Genomic DNA, 12,847 nt, shown 5'->3' on the forward strand with positions numbered 1-12,847 from the left:
TAGTAAAAACTGTTCCAGAGCAGGTTAAACTCAGTGAAAACAATTTTAAATATGCTAAATATAACAGCCTGAAATCTGAAACACAATAGACTTTGACTACTTTGAAGAGCTTAATAATAATAAGTGACTGAATTTTAGAGCAGATGTTCCATAAAAAGAACATGAAGAAATTAGGTGTGTGTTCTGTTTCTTTCTCTCTTAGGTCATTAATGAAGGCATGACACTGAATTGAAAATGATTTATCATTATTATTATTATTATTATTATTATTATTATTATTATGGGCTCCATGTTCCATTTCTAGCTTACAGCTCCACCAACCAGAGTTATTACAGCCTTCCACCAACAGATGGCGCCAACCATTAAAATCTACTGAGTCTTATATTTACTCTTAAAAAAGATGCTACTTCAAGGATTCTTTGACGATTTGTCAACAATGACATGACATTCAGCGTTTGTCAAAAACAGCATGAATCCACAGATCCAGTCTGGCTTGTGGGAACAGTTCAAGCTGGTGGAGGTGGGGTAATGGTTTATAGACACAATTGTATATAGCATGTATATAGGTTGTGTATAGCGTAGTGGGATGAACCTTCATGCTGTAGGCTGGGGGTCAATCCATAGGGTAAACACCCTATACTGTACTGTACTATACTATACAACCTATACTATACTATACTATACTATACTATACTATACTATACTATACACTCTATACTATAGCAAGAGTCTTTGGGCAAGACTCCCAACACTGCCTTCACCTACCTAAGTCTGTTTATATTTAAAAAGAAAAACCAAAAGGATCAGAAATGAAGAAGTCTTTACAGTCTGTTTTGCTCTGGTTTATTAAGGGGCCGATATTTGAGGAGGGCACGGTACGGAGGAGCCTGCAGAGAAAGTTCTACTGTGTATAAATCCTCAGGAAAACTGCACTGACATCAAAACACTTGATGGAGCTTTGAGAATTTCAGTAAATCTGTTCATTTCTTTTGTACAGCTTAATTTGACATTTAATACAGCTTCATTGAAACTTGAGCGTTTCATGCTTTAAACAGACTGAAATAAAAACAGACAACATGAACACAGAGCTCATGCTAACACACACATTTCCTCGATTTGTTTATTGTTTCCAACTGAACTTAAAAGTCAGCTCAAGCTTATTGATTAAACACTTAGATTTGAGAGTTTAGATGTATAAAATGTTATTTTATTGGGATTTGGAGTAAAATTATAATAACTTTAAGCATTTACACAAATCAAAAAGACGCAGAGCTTCATCTTCATATAAAAGACTGAGATTCCCACATCAAGTTCATCAAACTGAAGCTGATATTTTGAGCTTTATGATCATTTCAGTTCATTAAAAGGAGATCTGTGATAAACAGTGTTATAACACTGTTCAACTGACTTACTGAGTTCTCCAAAATGAGTGAATCAAAAATCATCTATTAATTTATTAGCTTGTTAATTAATTCATTAATTACATAATGTTATAAAGAGTTTAAAAATCTCTATTTACGCTCTGAAACATTTCAAATGACAGATTTGTTTCTGACAAAAATGTTTCATTAAAGAAGTTCACCTCATTTCTGATGTTTAACACGTGTGATGATCAGCGGTGCTGAGTTTTTACCTCCATTATTGAGGTGAGGGCTGAAATATGGATAGAGTTTCTCAGTGAAAGACTGACCAGTGAAAGAGTAGATATGAGACCTGGACTCAACATCAAAGAAGGAGACCAGACCCTCCTCATAATCCACAAACACCCCCACCTTCTGGGGAGCCTGTTTCAGGGAGAGTGGAACAGAAGGAGTGCCCAGAGCTTTGTATTCAGTCTGATTTCTCAGCCATACAGTCCAGTATCCTTTCTTAGGACTCAGTGTAATCTTCCCCTTCCTGTTACTGGACTCTGTGGTCACTCCTAATGTCCACTCAGTCTTCCCGCTGAACTGAACCTCATAGTAAAATCTCCCTGAGGAGAACCCCTCCTTTCCCAGCACACAGGGACAGCGATCAAACCTCTCTGGTTTATCAGGGAGATTCTGTCGTTTGTCTCCATCTCTCACTTGTTTCCCGTCATCAGACAGGATGAGATCAGGATGAGCTGAATCAGGATCCAGAGTCACGTCCACTGAGAGAGAAACACACAGTTTAACCCATTTTAACACTAACCATACTCACACTAATGCAGACTCATATATTTTACTCAATAATATTATGTATCAGTGAGAATCCACACACCTGCATATTGTTGAATTCTCTTCATTTCTGTGTTAGAAGAATAAAGGATGACATCATTTGTTATTAGAATCTATATTGAGCTAAATTAAATGCCTCATTAGTATCGACTACAAACCAGCATTTCATATTAACACTAAGTGACAGTGCAGTGATGTCATGGATGGGAATTTTAAAAGATTAAAATTCTAGTAATTAAATATTTAAATGCCTGATTTACACAAACATTCATTTCTGGTATTTGTATCTTGATGAAGTCCTGAATTTTTCTTCCTACAAATTTTTTTTCTTCAGCTGAACATCAAAATGTTTTAATAACCAGTAAAGACTTACTGATTTCAGGAATCTTCTCCATCTCTTTACTGAGCTCTTCCTGAAGCTGAGTCAGAGCTCTCCTCAGAGTCTCAACCCTCAGATGAGAGTTAATCCTGACCTCAGTCCAGTTCTTGGTGGGTGGAGGGCTGCAGAAGGACAGGTAAACCTACAGTCCAGCAGGAGAGAGGAGAAACCCCTCAGCATGGGCAGCGCTGTCCTGTGATGGACTGCATTACTATGGAGAAACTGAGGGACTCTGACCTGTAGGAGGTGGAGGTGGTCCTCAGTGTGGGAGAGCTGCTCCAGCTCAGTGTCTCTCCTCTTTAGCTCAGTGATTTCCTGCTCCAGCTCTTTAATGAACTCTTCAGCCTGCCTCTCTGCTGCTTTCTGCTTCTCCTCCATCACCTCAAGCAGCTCTGCCTGGCTTCTCTCAATGCAGCGCAGCAGAGCTCTGACGACCTCCACACTGTCTGCTTTCTCCTTCTCTGAGCTTTTCTAACAGGAGACAGTAATGACATTGTTAATAAAGCAGCTTTCGTACATTAAATGTATTCAATTTACTTTACATTATATGAATCGGCCTAAAACAGTAATAGAGAACAATAAAGAACATAAACACTTACAGAAAGAGATAAATGAGAGTAAAACTGGGAATTTTAATAAAAAAGGAATTACTGAAATTAAAACATGGCAGTAAAAGAAATGAAAGAAAACAGAACCATTAGTTGACTTCTAAGTATTCAAGCATTCAAAAGGACAAACACTGATTCTGTAGAGTGTTTGAGAGACGTTTCTGTCATGATAGGTTTTGGTTTTGTGTTTCCTGGCATTTATTCACTGAGTTCAGTTTGATTAAGGACTCTTATTGAAGTTGGGCGGAGCTGGGAACCCCCCCCGGAGGGTGTATGTGTGGGCCGAGGGGGAAAGAGGCAGATGTGAGCTGGTGCAGAGAACGAAATGTTAGGCAGACGAAAGCTTCACTGATGTCTGGCGTAGCTGAGGCCACCAACAGCTGGAAAGTAAAGCACCATGACTGGTGTGTCTGTTTTAACAGCAGTGAACACTACAATACTCTGTGATTATCACCAGTGGTGGACAGTAATGAAACAAATGCAATTAGTTTCTGTACTTTAGTATTTTTTGGTGTATCTGTACTGAAGTTTCTCCATTCTGGGCGACTTTTTCCTTTCACTCCACTACATTTCAGAGTCTAATATCCGACTTTTTCCTCCTACATTTTGAGAAATCTGTCGTTCCTTTTGGTTTCTGTGTGTATAAAAACGTAACATGTCAAAACGAAAGAAGCGCAAAGCCAGAGCACCAATCAGGGCCCAGCGGTCACTTTGTTTAGAGCTGGTTTTGACCTGTTGGTCATACCGACCCAGTGCAGCACGTGGTTCAACGTCAGCGCAGCAGCGTAAAACTTTGGGAGAGACTGTTCAACATAAATGATGAACTAACCTAACTTTGTGTAAATAGAGCTCAATATAGAAATATGTCCACATATGCAGTCGAGACTGACGCGGCTTTTTTCTGAATTTCTACAAACACCATTTCATTTTATAGTAAATGAGTTTGGGATGGTTTATGTTTATGAACAGACGCCTACAGATCAACATAGTAAAGGAGCTCATGTGTGATCCTGAGTTTAAAGCCAGTTTTTATTAAACTTAAACTTGGATTTAAGTTGAATTACGTTAATTAATCTTTTAGTACTTTTACTTTGATACTTAAGTACATTTGAAGACAAATACTTTTGTACTTTAACTCAAGTGGAGGTCTAAAGGGAGGAACTTCTACTTTTACTGGAGTAAAAAGTAAAATTGTGTATCTCTACTTTAACTCCAGTACATGATTTGTTTACTTTGTCCACCTCTGCTTATCACTAGTCTGTCTGACGTCACTAGCAACATTTACCAACGCTGTACTTTTACTAAGACCTGATATAAATTCAGCTCAGACTCACTTTATTGAGCTCTACAGACTGTTTGATGTCCTCAATCTTCTTCAGTCGGACCTGGATCATCTGCTGAACTTCAGCCTGGGTCTTTCCAAGCTGAGTCTATAAAAAAGGACAAAATATAACAAAACCACTCATTCATTTAAACCCAAACACAACAGAACAGAGGGAACATTTCTCTAAATGTTCCTCACCTTCTTCTCTCCACTCTCCTCCTCTATAGGAACAGTGCTGTGAGTCTTGTGGTCTGTCTCAGTGCAGAACTGACACACACATGTCTGGTCATCTCTACAGAACAGCTCCAGGGGTCTCTCATGTTTCTGGCAGATGTAGTTCTCCAGGTTCTCCACAGGGTCCATCAGCTTGTGCTTCTTTAATACAGCGACTCTCTGATGAGGATCCAGATGAATCTTGCAGTAAGAGGCCATACAGGTCAGGCAGGACTTCAGAGCTGCGCTTCTCTTTTCACAGCAGACATCGCAAAGCACCTGAGATTTGGCAGGTTTCTCTGGAGCTCTGCTGGATTTGACCTGAACTGACTTCTTGAACTGAGCAGCCAGTCCAGAGATGAAGGTGTTCACACGCAGCTCAGGCCTATTGGAGAATTCCTCTTTACAGACTGGACACTGGCAGCGTGAACTGCTGTCCCAGCACTCTTTGAGACAGACCCTGCAGAAGTTGTGCTCACATGAAGTGGTGACCGGATCAGTGAACACATCCAGACAGATGGAGCACTGGAGCTGATCTTCAGACAGGAGACTGCTGGAGGAAGCCATGACTAACAGAGGAGATGACAATTCATGACAATTCTTAGTGGTTTAATAAACACTACTGTGTATTTCTTTTAACTGGATGTCAACAGAAAAAGACTTGTTCTCATGAAATGTGGATCTTCAATCATTCACATTCATCTGACTGATGAGCTTCACATTCTACCTGTCAATCATGAATCTGTAGCTGTACAAACGATCACAGCTTCTGCTGTAAAACACGGACCAAACTGACAAACCCTGACTGACAGTGACGGACAGAAATGATCTGAACAGCTGGATGTGTTTTCAGTAACAGACAGTAAGAAACTTAGACTCATTACCACTTTCACTTTCTCTCCTTTGGTCTGCTTTTCTGCTTCTTCAGAGTTTATCTGTAGAGTTTCACTGAGTTTCCTGGCTGGAGAACCTTCAGACTGGAACCTGTGTCCTGCTGGAAGAACTGGATTCTGTTTATGAAGTTCCCTTTACTTTCGTTTCTTCCGAGTGACGTTATGTGAACCCACCTGCTTTATCACGACGACGGTTTGATGCACTTGCAGGTTTTGACCAGCAGGTGGCAGATATTTACCATCTGACTTACACAGGAGAGGAAATAGTGCTGGAAATCCCTACTTAAGTAAAAACACAGTCACTGAAGTGTTGATTTACTTCATGATTTAGTTCAGTACAAGTGAAAATAATAATAAAGGACATTATAAAGTAAATAAGTAAGGAAAGTCAGAGTAAATAAGCAGTTTATTGGAAAACTACTTGAATAATAGAGTTAATCTTTTTAGATTTTTAATCACAACCTGGAATATTTCTGAGTCGTCTCGGCTACATCCGAGAAAATAATGTGTACCATCAAAACTAAAGCAAGACATGATATAAACATGAGAAACCAGTTCTGAGCGCTGAGAGGGATCTCAGTACACTCTGCTAGTGACAGTTACAGTCTCTCTGTGAACTGCATCAGGAACCAGGGTTACATTAAACTACATGCTTTTCATGGTCGGGTGATTATATGAGGCGTCCAAGTTTTTCTGCTTCAATAGTTTGGAATCTCTGAAATGACTTTAAGAGACAAAATAACAGGTTTATTACTCAAACAATGATGATGTGATTACGAATGACAGCCCTGCTGCCCATCAGCTCTCTGACCGTCGGCTTCCACTAACAGGTGTGAACGTCTACACACAGTCACATTCACAGCCTTCAATCTGGACGAATTCACTGATACTGTTTAGTACATTTCCCCCATTTAAAACATTAACAACAACAGCAGTTTATCCAGTTTAGATCTTAGACCCTCTGGCGTGAGCGAGTTCAGAGTCAGGCTGTGTTCTGTGATGAACTGACAGAACACCGTCTCTGATGCTGTGGTACTGTCTGTACGATGAGGTCGAGGAGTCAATGTGTTGTGGTGTTTACTGCTATTAAGAAGACACAGTTCACTGCACAAACTGTTGGGCTTTATTTTAGGATGAATTCTAATCAAGTAGAAACACCTGATTTTACTTCTTTAACCTCCCTGGAATGATTCTCTACAGCTCTGCTCAGCTCTACATGCTGAACCGGATTATTCCAGACTGTTTCGTCCACCATCTGCTCAGCTCTAACAGCTCTGTTCAGTCCTGTGGGGGCTCTGATGTGTAGGAATAAAGGTACGCAGCTCTGTACAAACACTGGGAGCTTTTCTTTTAGCTCCCATTCAGAGAAAAACAATATTAAACAGAATCTATTCAAACATTACTGAGCTAAAAGCAGCAGCTCCTCGATTCAGCTGTTCACTTCTTTACAGACACAGACAAGAAACGTCTATCAGTGTTTAATCATTCAGTTAAACCTGCTCTACAAACTTTCCTTCACTCATAATCACAAACTGTCATTAGTCATATATAACTCAGCACAGCTGTACAGATGTTCCACATAAACAGCATGAAGAAATCAGGTGTGTGTTCTGTTTCTCTCTCTTAGGTGATTAATGAAGACATGAAACTATGAACTGTTAGCACTTATTATTATTATTATTATTATTATTATTATTATTGGTTTAATTTGTTTGTTGTCTTTGCTGTGCTGTTTTTATGGGAGGTTTCCACTGAACTCTGAATTACTGTTTATCTGAATACAGACATTTCTAGCTTACAGCTCCACAAAATAGAGTTATTACAGGCTTCCACCACCAGAGGGCGCCAAACTTTAACATTAAACCTTAAAAAGATTCTACTTCAAGGATCCTTTGACGATTTGTCAAACGATGACATGTGACATTGAGAATTTGTCAGAAACGGCATGAACCCACAGATCCAGTCTGGCTTGTGGGAACAGTTCAGGCTGGTGGAGGTGGGGTAATGGTTTATAGACACAATTGTATATAGCGTGTATATAGGTTGTGTATAGCGTAGCAGGTAACATCTCTGCCTTCCACACTGCAGGCTGGGATTCAATCCCCACCTGGGTAAACACCCTGCACTATACCAATAAGAGTCCTTGGGCAAGACTCCCAACACCGCCTTCACCGACTTGTGTAGGTCTGTAAGTCTGTAAGTCGCTCCGGATAAAAGCGTCTGCCAAATGCCACAAACATAAACAATTCATGCATCTTCTCATGACTACTTCCAGTGTGATAATGCACCTTGGCATCAGGTCATCTTGAACTGGATCCACTGAACATAAGAATAAGTTCAGTGCACTTTATTGACCTTCACAGTCCCCAGATCTGAATCCAGCAGAGCGCCGTTCAGACGTGGTAGAACAGGAGATTCACAGCAATGTTCAGCTGACGAGTCTGCAACACTTACATGATGCAAACATGTTATTTCAGCAAAGGGAGGCTGCACAAAGAATTAAACGAAGAGGTGCCGATGACTGTGACACACAGATTAGAGAGAAATCTGTATTTCCTGATACGATTGATTTTGTTTTTTATTTAAATAAAAGTTAGAAGTCTGTTAATATTTAAAAAGAAAAACCAAAAGGATCAGAAATGAAGAAGTCTTTACAGTCTGTTTTGCTCTGGTTCATTAAGGGGGCCGATATTTGAGGAGGGCACGGTACGGAGGAGCCTGCAGAGAAAGTTCTACTGTGTATAAATCCTCAGGAAAACTGCACTGACATCAAAACACTTGATGGAGCTTTGAGAAGTTCAGTAGATCTGTTTATTTCTTTTGTAGAGCTTAATTTGACATTTAATACAGCTTCATTGAAACTTGAGCGTTTCATGCTTTAAACAGACTGAAATAAAAACAGACAACATGAACACAGAGCTCATGCTAACACACACATTTCCTCGATTTGTTTATTGTTTCCAACTGAACTTAAAAGTCAGCTCAAGCTTATTGATTAAACACTTAGATTTGAGAGTTTAGATGTTTAAAATGTTATTTTATTGGGATTTGGAGTAAATTTATAATAAATTTAAGCATTTACACGAATCAAAAAGACGCAGAGCTTCATCTTCATATAAAAGACTGAGATTCCCACATCAAGTTCATCAAACTGAAGCTGATATTTTGAGCTTTATGATCATTTCAGTTCATTAAAAGGAGATCTGTGATAAACAGTGTTATAACACTGTTCAACTGACTTACAGAGTTCTCCAAAATGAGTGAATCAAAAATCATCTATTAATTTATTAGCTTCTTAATTAATTCATTAATTACATAATGTTATAAAGAGTTTAAAACTCTCAATTTATGCTCTGAAACATTTCAAATGACAGATTTGTTTCTGACAAAAATGTTTTATTAAAGAAGTTCACCTCATTTCTGATGTTTAACAGGTGTGATGATCAGCGGTGCTGAGTTTTTAACTCCTTCACTGAGACAGGGACTAAAGTATGGATAGAGTTTCTCAGTGAAAGACTGACCAGTGAAAGAGTAGATATGACACCTGGACTCAACACCATAGAAGGAGACCAGACCCTCCTCATAATCCACAAACACCCCCACCTTCTGGGGAGCCTGTTTCAGGGAGAGGGGAACACGAGGAGAGTCCAGAGCTTTATATTCAGTCTCATTTCTCAGCCACACAGTCCAGTATCCATCTTCAGGACTGGCTGTAATCTGTACCTTCCTGTTACTGGACTCTGTGACCACTCCTAAATCCCAGTTAGTCTTCCCGCTGACCTGAACCTCATAGTAAAATCTCCCTGAGGAGAACCCCTCCTTTCCCAGCACACAGGGACAATAATCAAACCTCTTTGGTTTATCAGGGAGTTTGTCTCCGTGTCTCACTTGTTTCTCGTCATCAGACAGGATGAGGAAGGGATGAGCTGAATCGGGATCCAGAGTCACGTCCACTGAGAGAGAAACACACAGTTTAACCCATTTTAACACTAACCATACTCACACTAATGCAGACTCATATAGTTTACTCAATAATATTATGTATCAGTGAGAATCCACACACCTGCATATTGTTGAATTCTCTTCATTTCTGTGTTAGAAGAATAAAGGATGATATCATTTGTTATTAGAATCTATATTGAGCTAAATTAAATGCCTCATTAGTATCGACTAGAAACCAGCATTTCATATTAATACTAAGTGACAGTGCAGTGATGTCATGGATGGGAATTTTAAAAGATTAAAAATCTATTAATTAAATATTTAAATGCCTGATTTACACAAACATTCATTTCTGGTATTTGTATCTTGATGAAGTCCTGAATTTTTCTTCCTACCAATATTTTTTTCCGCTGAACATCAAAATGTTTTAATAACCAGTAAATACTCACCATGCTCATCATCCTTCTCCATCTCCTTACTGAGCTCTTCCTGAAGCTGAGTCAGAGCTCTCCTCAGAGTCTCCACCCTCAGATGAGTGTTAATCCTGATGTCAGTCCAGTTCTTGGTGGGTAGAGGGCTGCAGAGGGACGGGTAAACCTACAGTCCAGCAGGAGAGAGGAGAAACCCCTCAGCATGGGCAGTGCTGTCCTGTGATGGACTGCATTACTATGGAGAAACAGAGGGACTCTGACCTGTAGGAGGTGGAGGTGGTCCTCAGTGTGGGAGAGCTGCTCCAGCTCAGTGTCTCTCCTCTTTAGCTCAGTGATTTCCTGCTCCAGCTCTTTAATGAACTCTTCAGCCTGCCTCTCTGCTGCTTTCTGCTTCTCCTCCATCACCTCAAGCAGCTCCGCCTGGCTTCTCTCAATGCAGCGTAGCAGAGCTCTGAAGACCTGCACACGGTCTGCTTTCTCCTTCTCTGAACTTTTCTAACAGGGGACAATGGTAGTAACATTTCTTTTGCAACTCCATTGAAATACGGCTTAAAGCGCTTAATGGAAACCTAGTATGTGAGAACAGCAGAATAATGAAGGAAGTAAAACTCTGAACAAGTAAAAGAAAAAATATATTAAATTTTAATCAAACAAAACAATAAAACAAACAAATATATAAAGAAAAGGAAAAATAAACAAAACCATGTGCAATGGTACTTTTGTGCAGTAGACCCAATGAGATCACTTTCAGTTTCATACCTGTTCATTTTCAGAACTGCTGCTTGTCTCATTTCTGATACCAGACAAACAGTAAACCAGCCCTGTCGTATGCTGTCGTATGAGGATGTAATTATCTTTTCATGATGACTTAACTAGACATGGATGACTTAACTGGACAGATCACAATGTTATTATTACTATGTTTTCATTTAACGACACAAACGGATGTATTTTGTTTGGTTTATATTATGTTGGTTTTAGGTGGTGATTCTAAATGAGTTGGAAAGAAGGAGGGATGGAGAAGAACAAAGGTACAAAGTTTGATTATTTAGTGGTATGTTTTACAAAAGACAGTAGAAATGATAACATATTAATATTAATATAAAAAATCAATGATAAGGACTGTAGTTAAATATTATGAAATATGAATTATTTTCATTTTTTCTTCTACTTTTTATTAATCTAATCTCAGTCTTGACTCCGACTCAACTCTAGTGGTCTTGACTACAGCTCAGCCTGCACACTGTATATATTAGATTTGTAGATGAAAATGAGATTTTTTTTGTTGAAAAACTCACTTTATTCACTTGTACAGAGTGTTTGATTTCCTCAATCTTCTTCAGTCGGTTTTGGATCATCTGCTGAACTTCTGCCTGTGCCTTCAGCAGCTGAGTCTATGATGAAGAAATAAATTATAAGCTCTCATTCAGTTAGACTATTTTTATTAAAAGGACTGAACAGGAGACAAAGTTACCAATTCTTTCTAAATGTCTCTCACCTTCTTCTCTCCACTCTCCTCCTCTATAGGAACAGTGCTGTGAGTCTTGTGGTCTCCTTCAGTGCAGAACTGACACACACACGTCTGGTCATCTCTACAGAACAACTCCAGGGGTCTCTCATGTTTCTGGCAGATGTAGTCCTCCAGGTTCTCCACAGGGTCCATCAGTTTGTGTTTCTTCAGTTTAACTGCAGTTTTATGAGGCGTCAGATGTGTCTCACAGTAAGAGACTCCACAGTCCAGACAGGACTTTACAGCCTCCAGCTTCTCCTCACTGCAGGACTCACACAGAACCTTTGTAGGTTTGGAGGGTCGTTTCTCTGGAGCTCTGCTGGATTTGACCTGAACTGACTTCTTGAACTGAGCAGCCAGTCAAGAGATGAACGTGTTCACAGACAGTTCAGGTCTTGTTGGGAATTCTGTCTTACAGACTGGACACTGGCAGCGTGAACTGCTGTCCCAGCACTCTTTGAGATAGACCCTGCAGTAGTTGTGTCCACATGGAGTAGAGACTGGATCAGTGAACACATCCAGACAAATGGAGCACTGGAGCTCATCTTCAGACAGGAGACTGCTGGAGGAAGCCATGACTGACAGAGAAGAGACACAGAGAGGTGATTAGAAACCACAAAAGATGTCCTGGACGTTGAAGGTCCACCCTTCTAACTTCACAGGTTGAGTGAAGAACAAAATATGAAAAGACGATGTGAAATGAAAATGTGATGAAAACCCTTTTCATGGTTTTGCATAACTGGAATGTGTTTGAGCAGGAAGGCCGTGATGTTCTCATTAATCACCATCATTCATCTGGCTGATCAGCCTCACACTGTTCCTATTAACCGTGCTCTACATCCTCCTCTGTGTGGTGAGCGCTCTCTCTGTCTGCTCTGATTCTCTGTAGCTGAACAGTAACAGCACCACATGTGAAAACACAGGTGACAGATTCCAGCTTTCTGAGCAGTTTAATAAAGTAAGCAGTAGTTAGAGGTAGAAATGTGCTGAAAAGCAGCTCTTAGAAATTACCAGGTTCTCTTTTTCTCTCTTGGCCTGGTTTTCTGCTCCTTCAGTTCCTCAGCAGAGGCTTTAAGTCCTTTAAGAAACTTTAAACTGAAGGTCGTGTCCTGCTGAAATGATCTGGATTCTATTTATAAAACAGTTTTGCTCAACTTTCGTTTCTCGCAGTGACGTCATGAGGCCATGCCCACTTCGCCATGACGTTGGTCTGTTGCACTTCCAGGTTTTGGCCACCAGGGGGCAGAAGTTCACCAACTGACTTACAGCACACACACACATATATATATATATGTACATATATATATATGTACATGTATAAGTTCTGACGGAGGTGTGAGTTGAAGATC

General features: G+C 39.9%; 1 protein-coding gene and 1 pseudogene across 1 annotated transcript; both read right to left on the minus strand.

The window, feature by feature from the left end:
- Window positions 1–842: 842 nt before the first annotated feature.
- On the minus strand, window positions 843–5,742 carry LOC108416620 (nuclear factor 7, brain-like). Its single transcript, XM_037533938.1, has 7 exons — window positions 5,607–5,742; window positions 4,708–5,291; window positions 4,520–4,615; window positions 2,815–3,048; window positions 2,572–2,719; window positions 2,242–2,268; window positions 843–2,131 (listed from the first exon to the last, which is right to left on the minus strand). Exons 2-7 carry the CDS (start codon window positions 5,287–5,289, stop codon window positions 1,584–1,586), a joined length of 1,635 nt encoding a protein of 544 aa, XP_037389835.1. The 5' UTR covers window positions 5,290–5,291; window positions 5,607–5,742; the 3' UTR covers window positions 843–1,583.
- A 2,955-nt stretch (window positions 5,743–8,697) lies between these two features.
- Window positions 8,698–12,585, minus strand: LOC108417771 (annotated as a pseudogene).
- Window positions 12,586–12,847: the final 262 nt, after the last annotated feature.

Source organism: Pygocentrus nattereri, chromosome 2 (assembly GCF_015220715.1).
Source record: "Pygocentrus nattereri isolate fPygNat1 chromosome 2, fPygNat1.pri, whole genome shotgun sequence".
In the NCBI taxonomy this organism is placed as follows: domain Eukaryota; kingdom Metazoa; phylum Chordata; class Actinopteri; order Characiformes; family Serrasalmidae; genus Pygocentrus; species Pygocentrus nattereri.

Coding starts and splice junctions, on each gene's coding strand:
- LOC108416620 (XM_037533938.1), bottom strand. CDS start 5,289: ATGGCTTCCTCCAGCAGTCTCCTGTCTGAAGATCAGCTCCAGTGCTCC. Junction 2,720..2,814: donor ACCACCTCCACCTCCTACAG/GTCAGAGTCCCT, acceptor GCTGGACTGTAG/GTTTACCTGTCCTTCTGCAG. Junction 2,269..2,571: donor GGAGAAGATTCCTGAAATCA/GTAAGTCTTTAC, acceptor CTTCTAACACAG/AAATGAAGAGAATTCAACAA.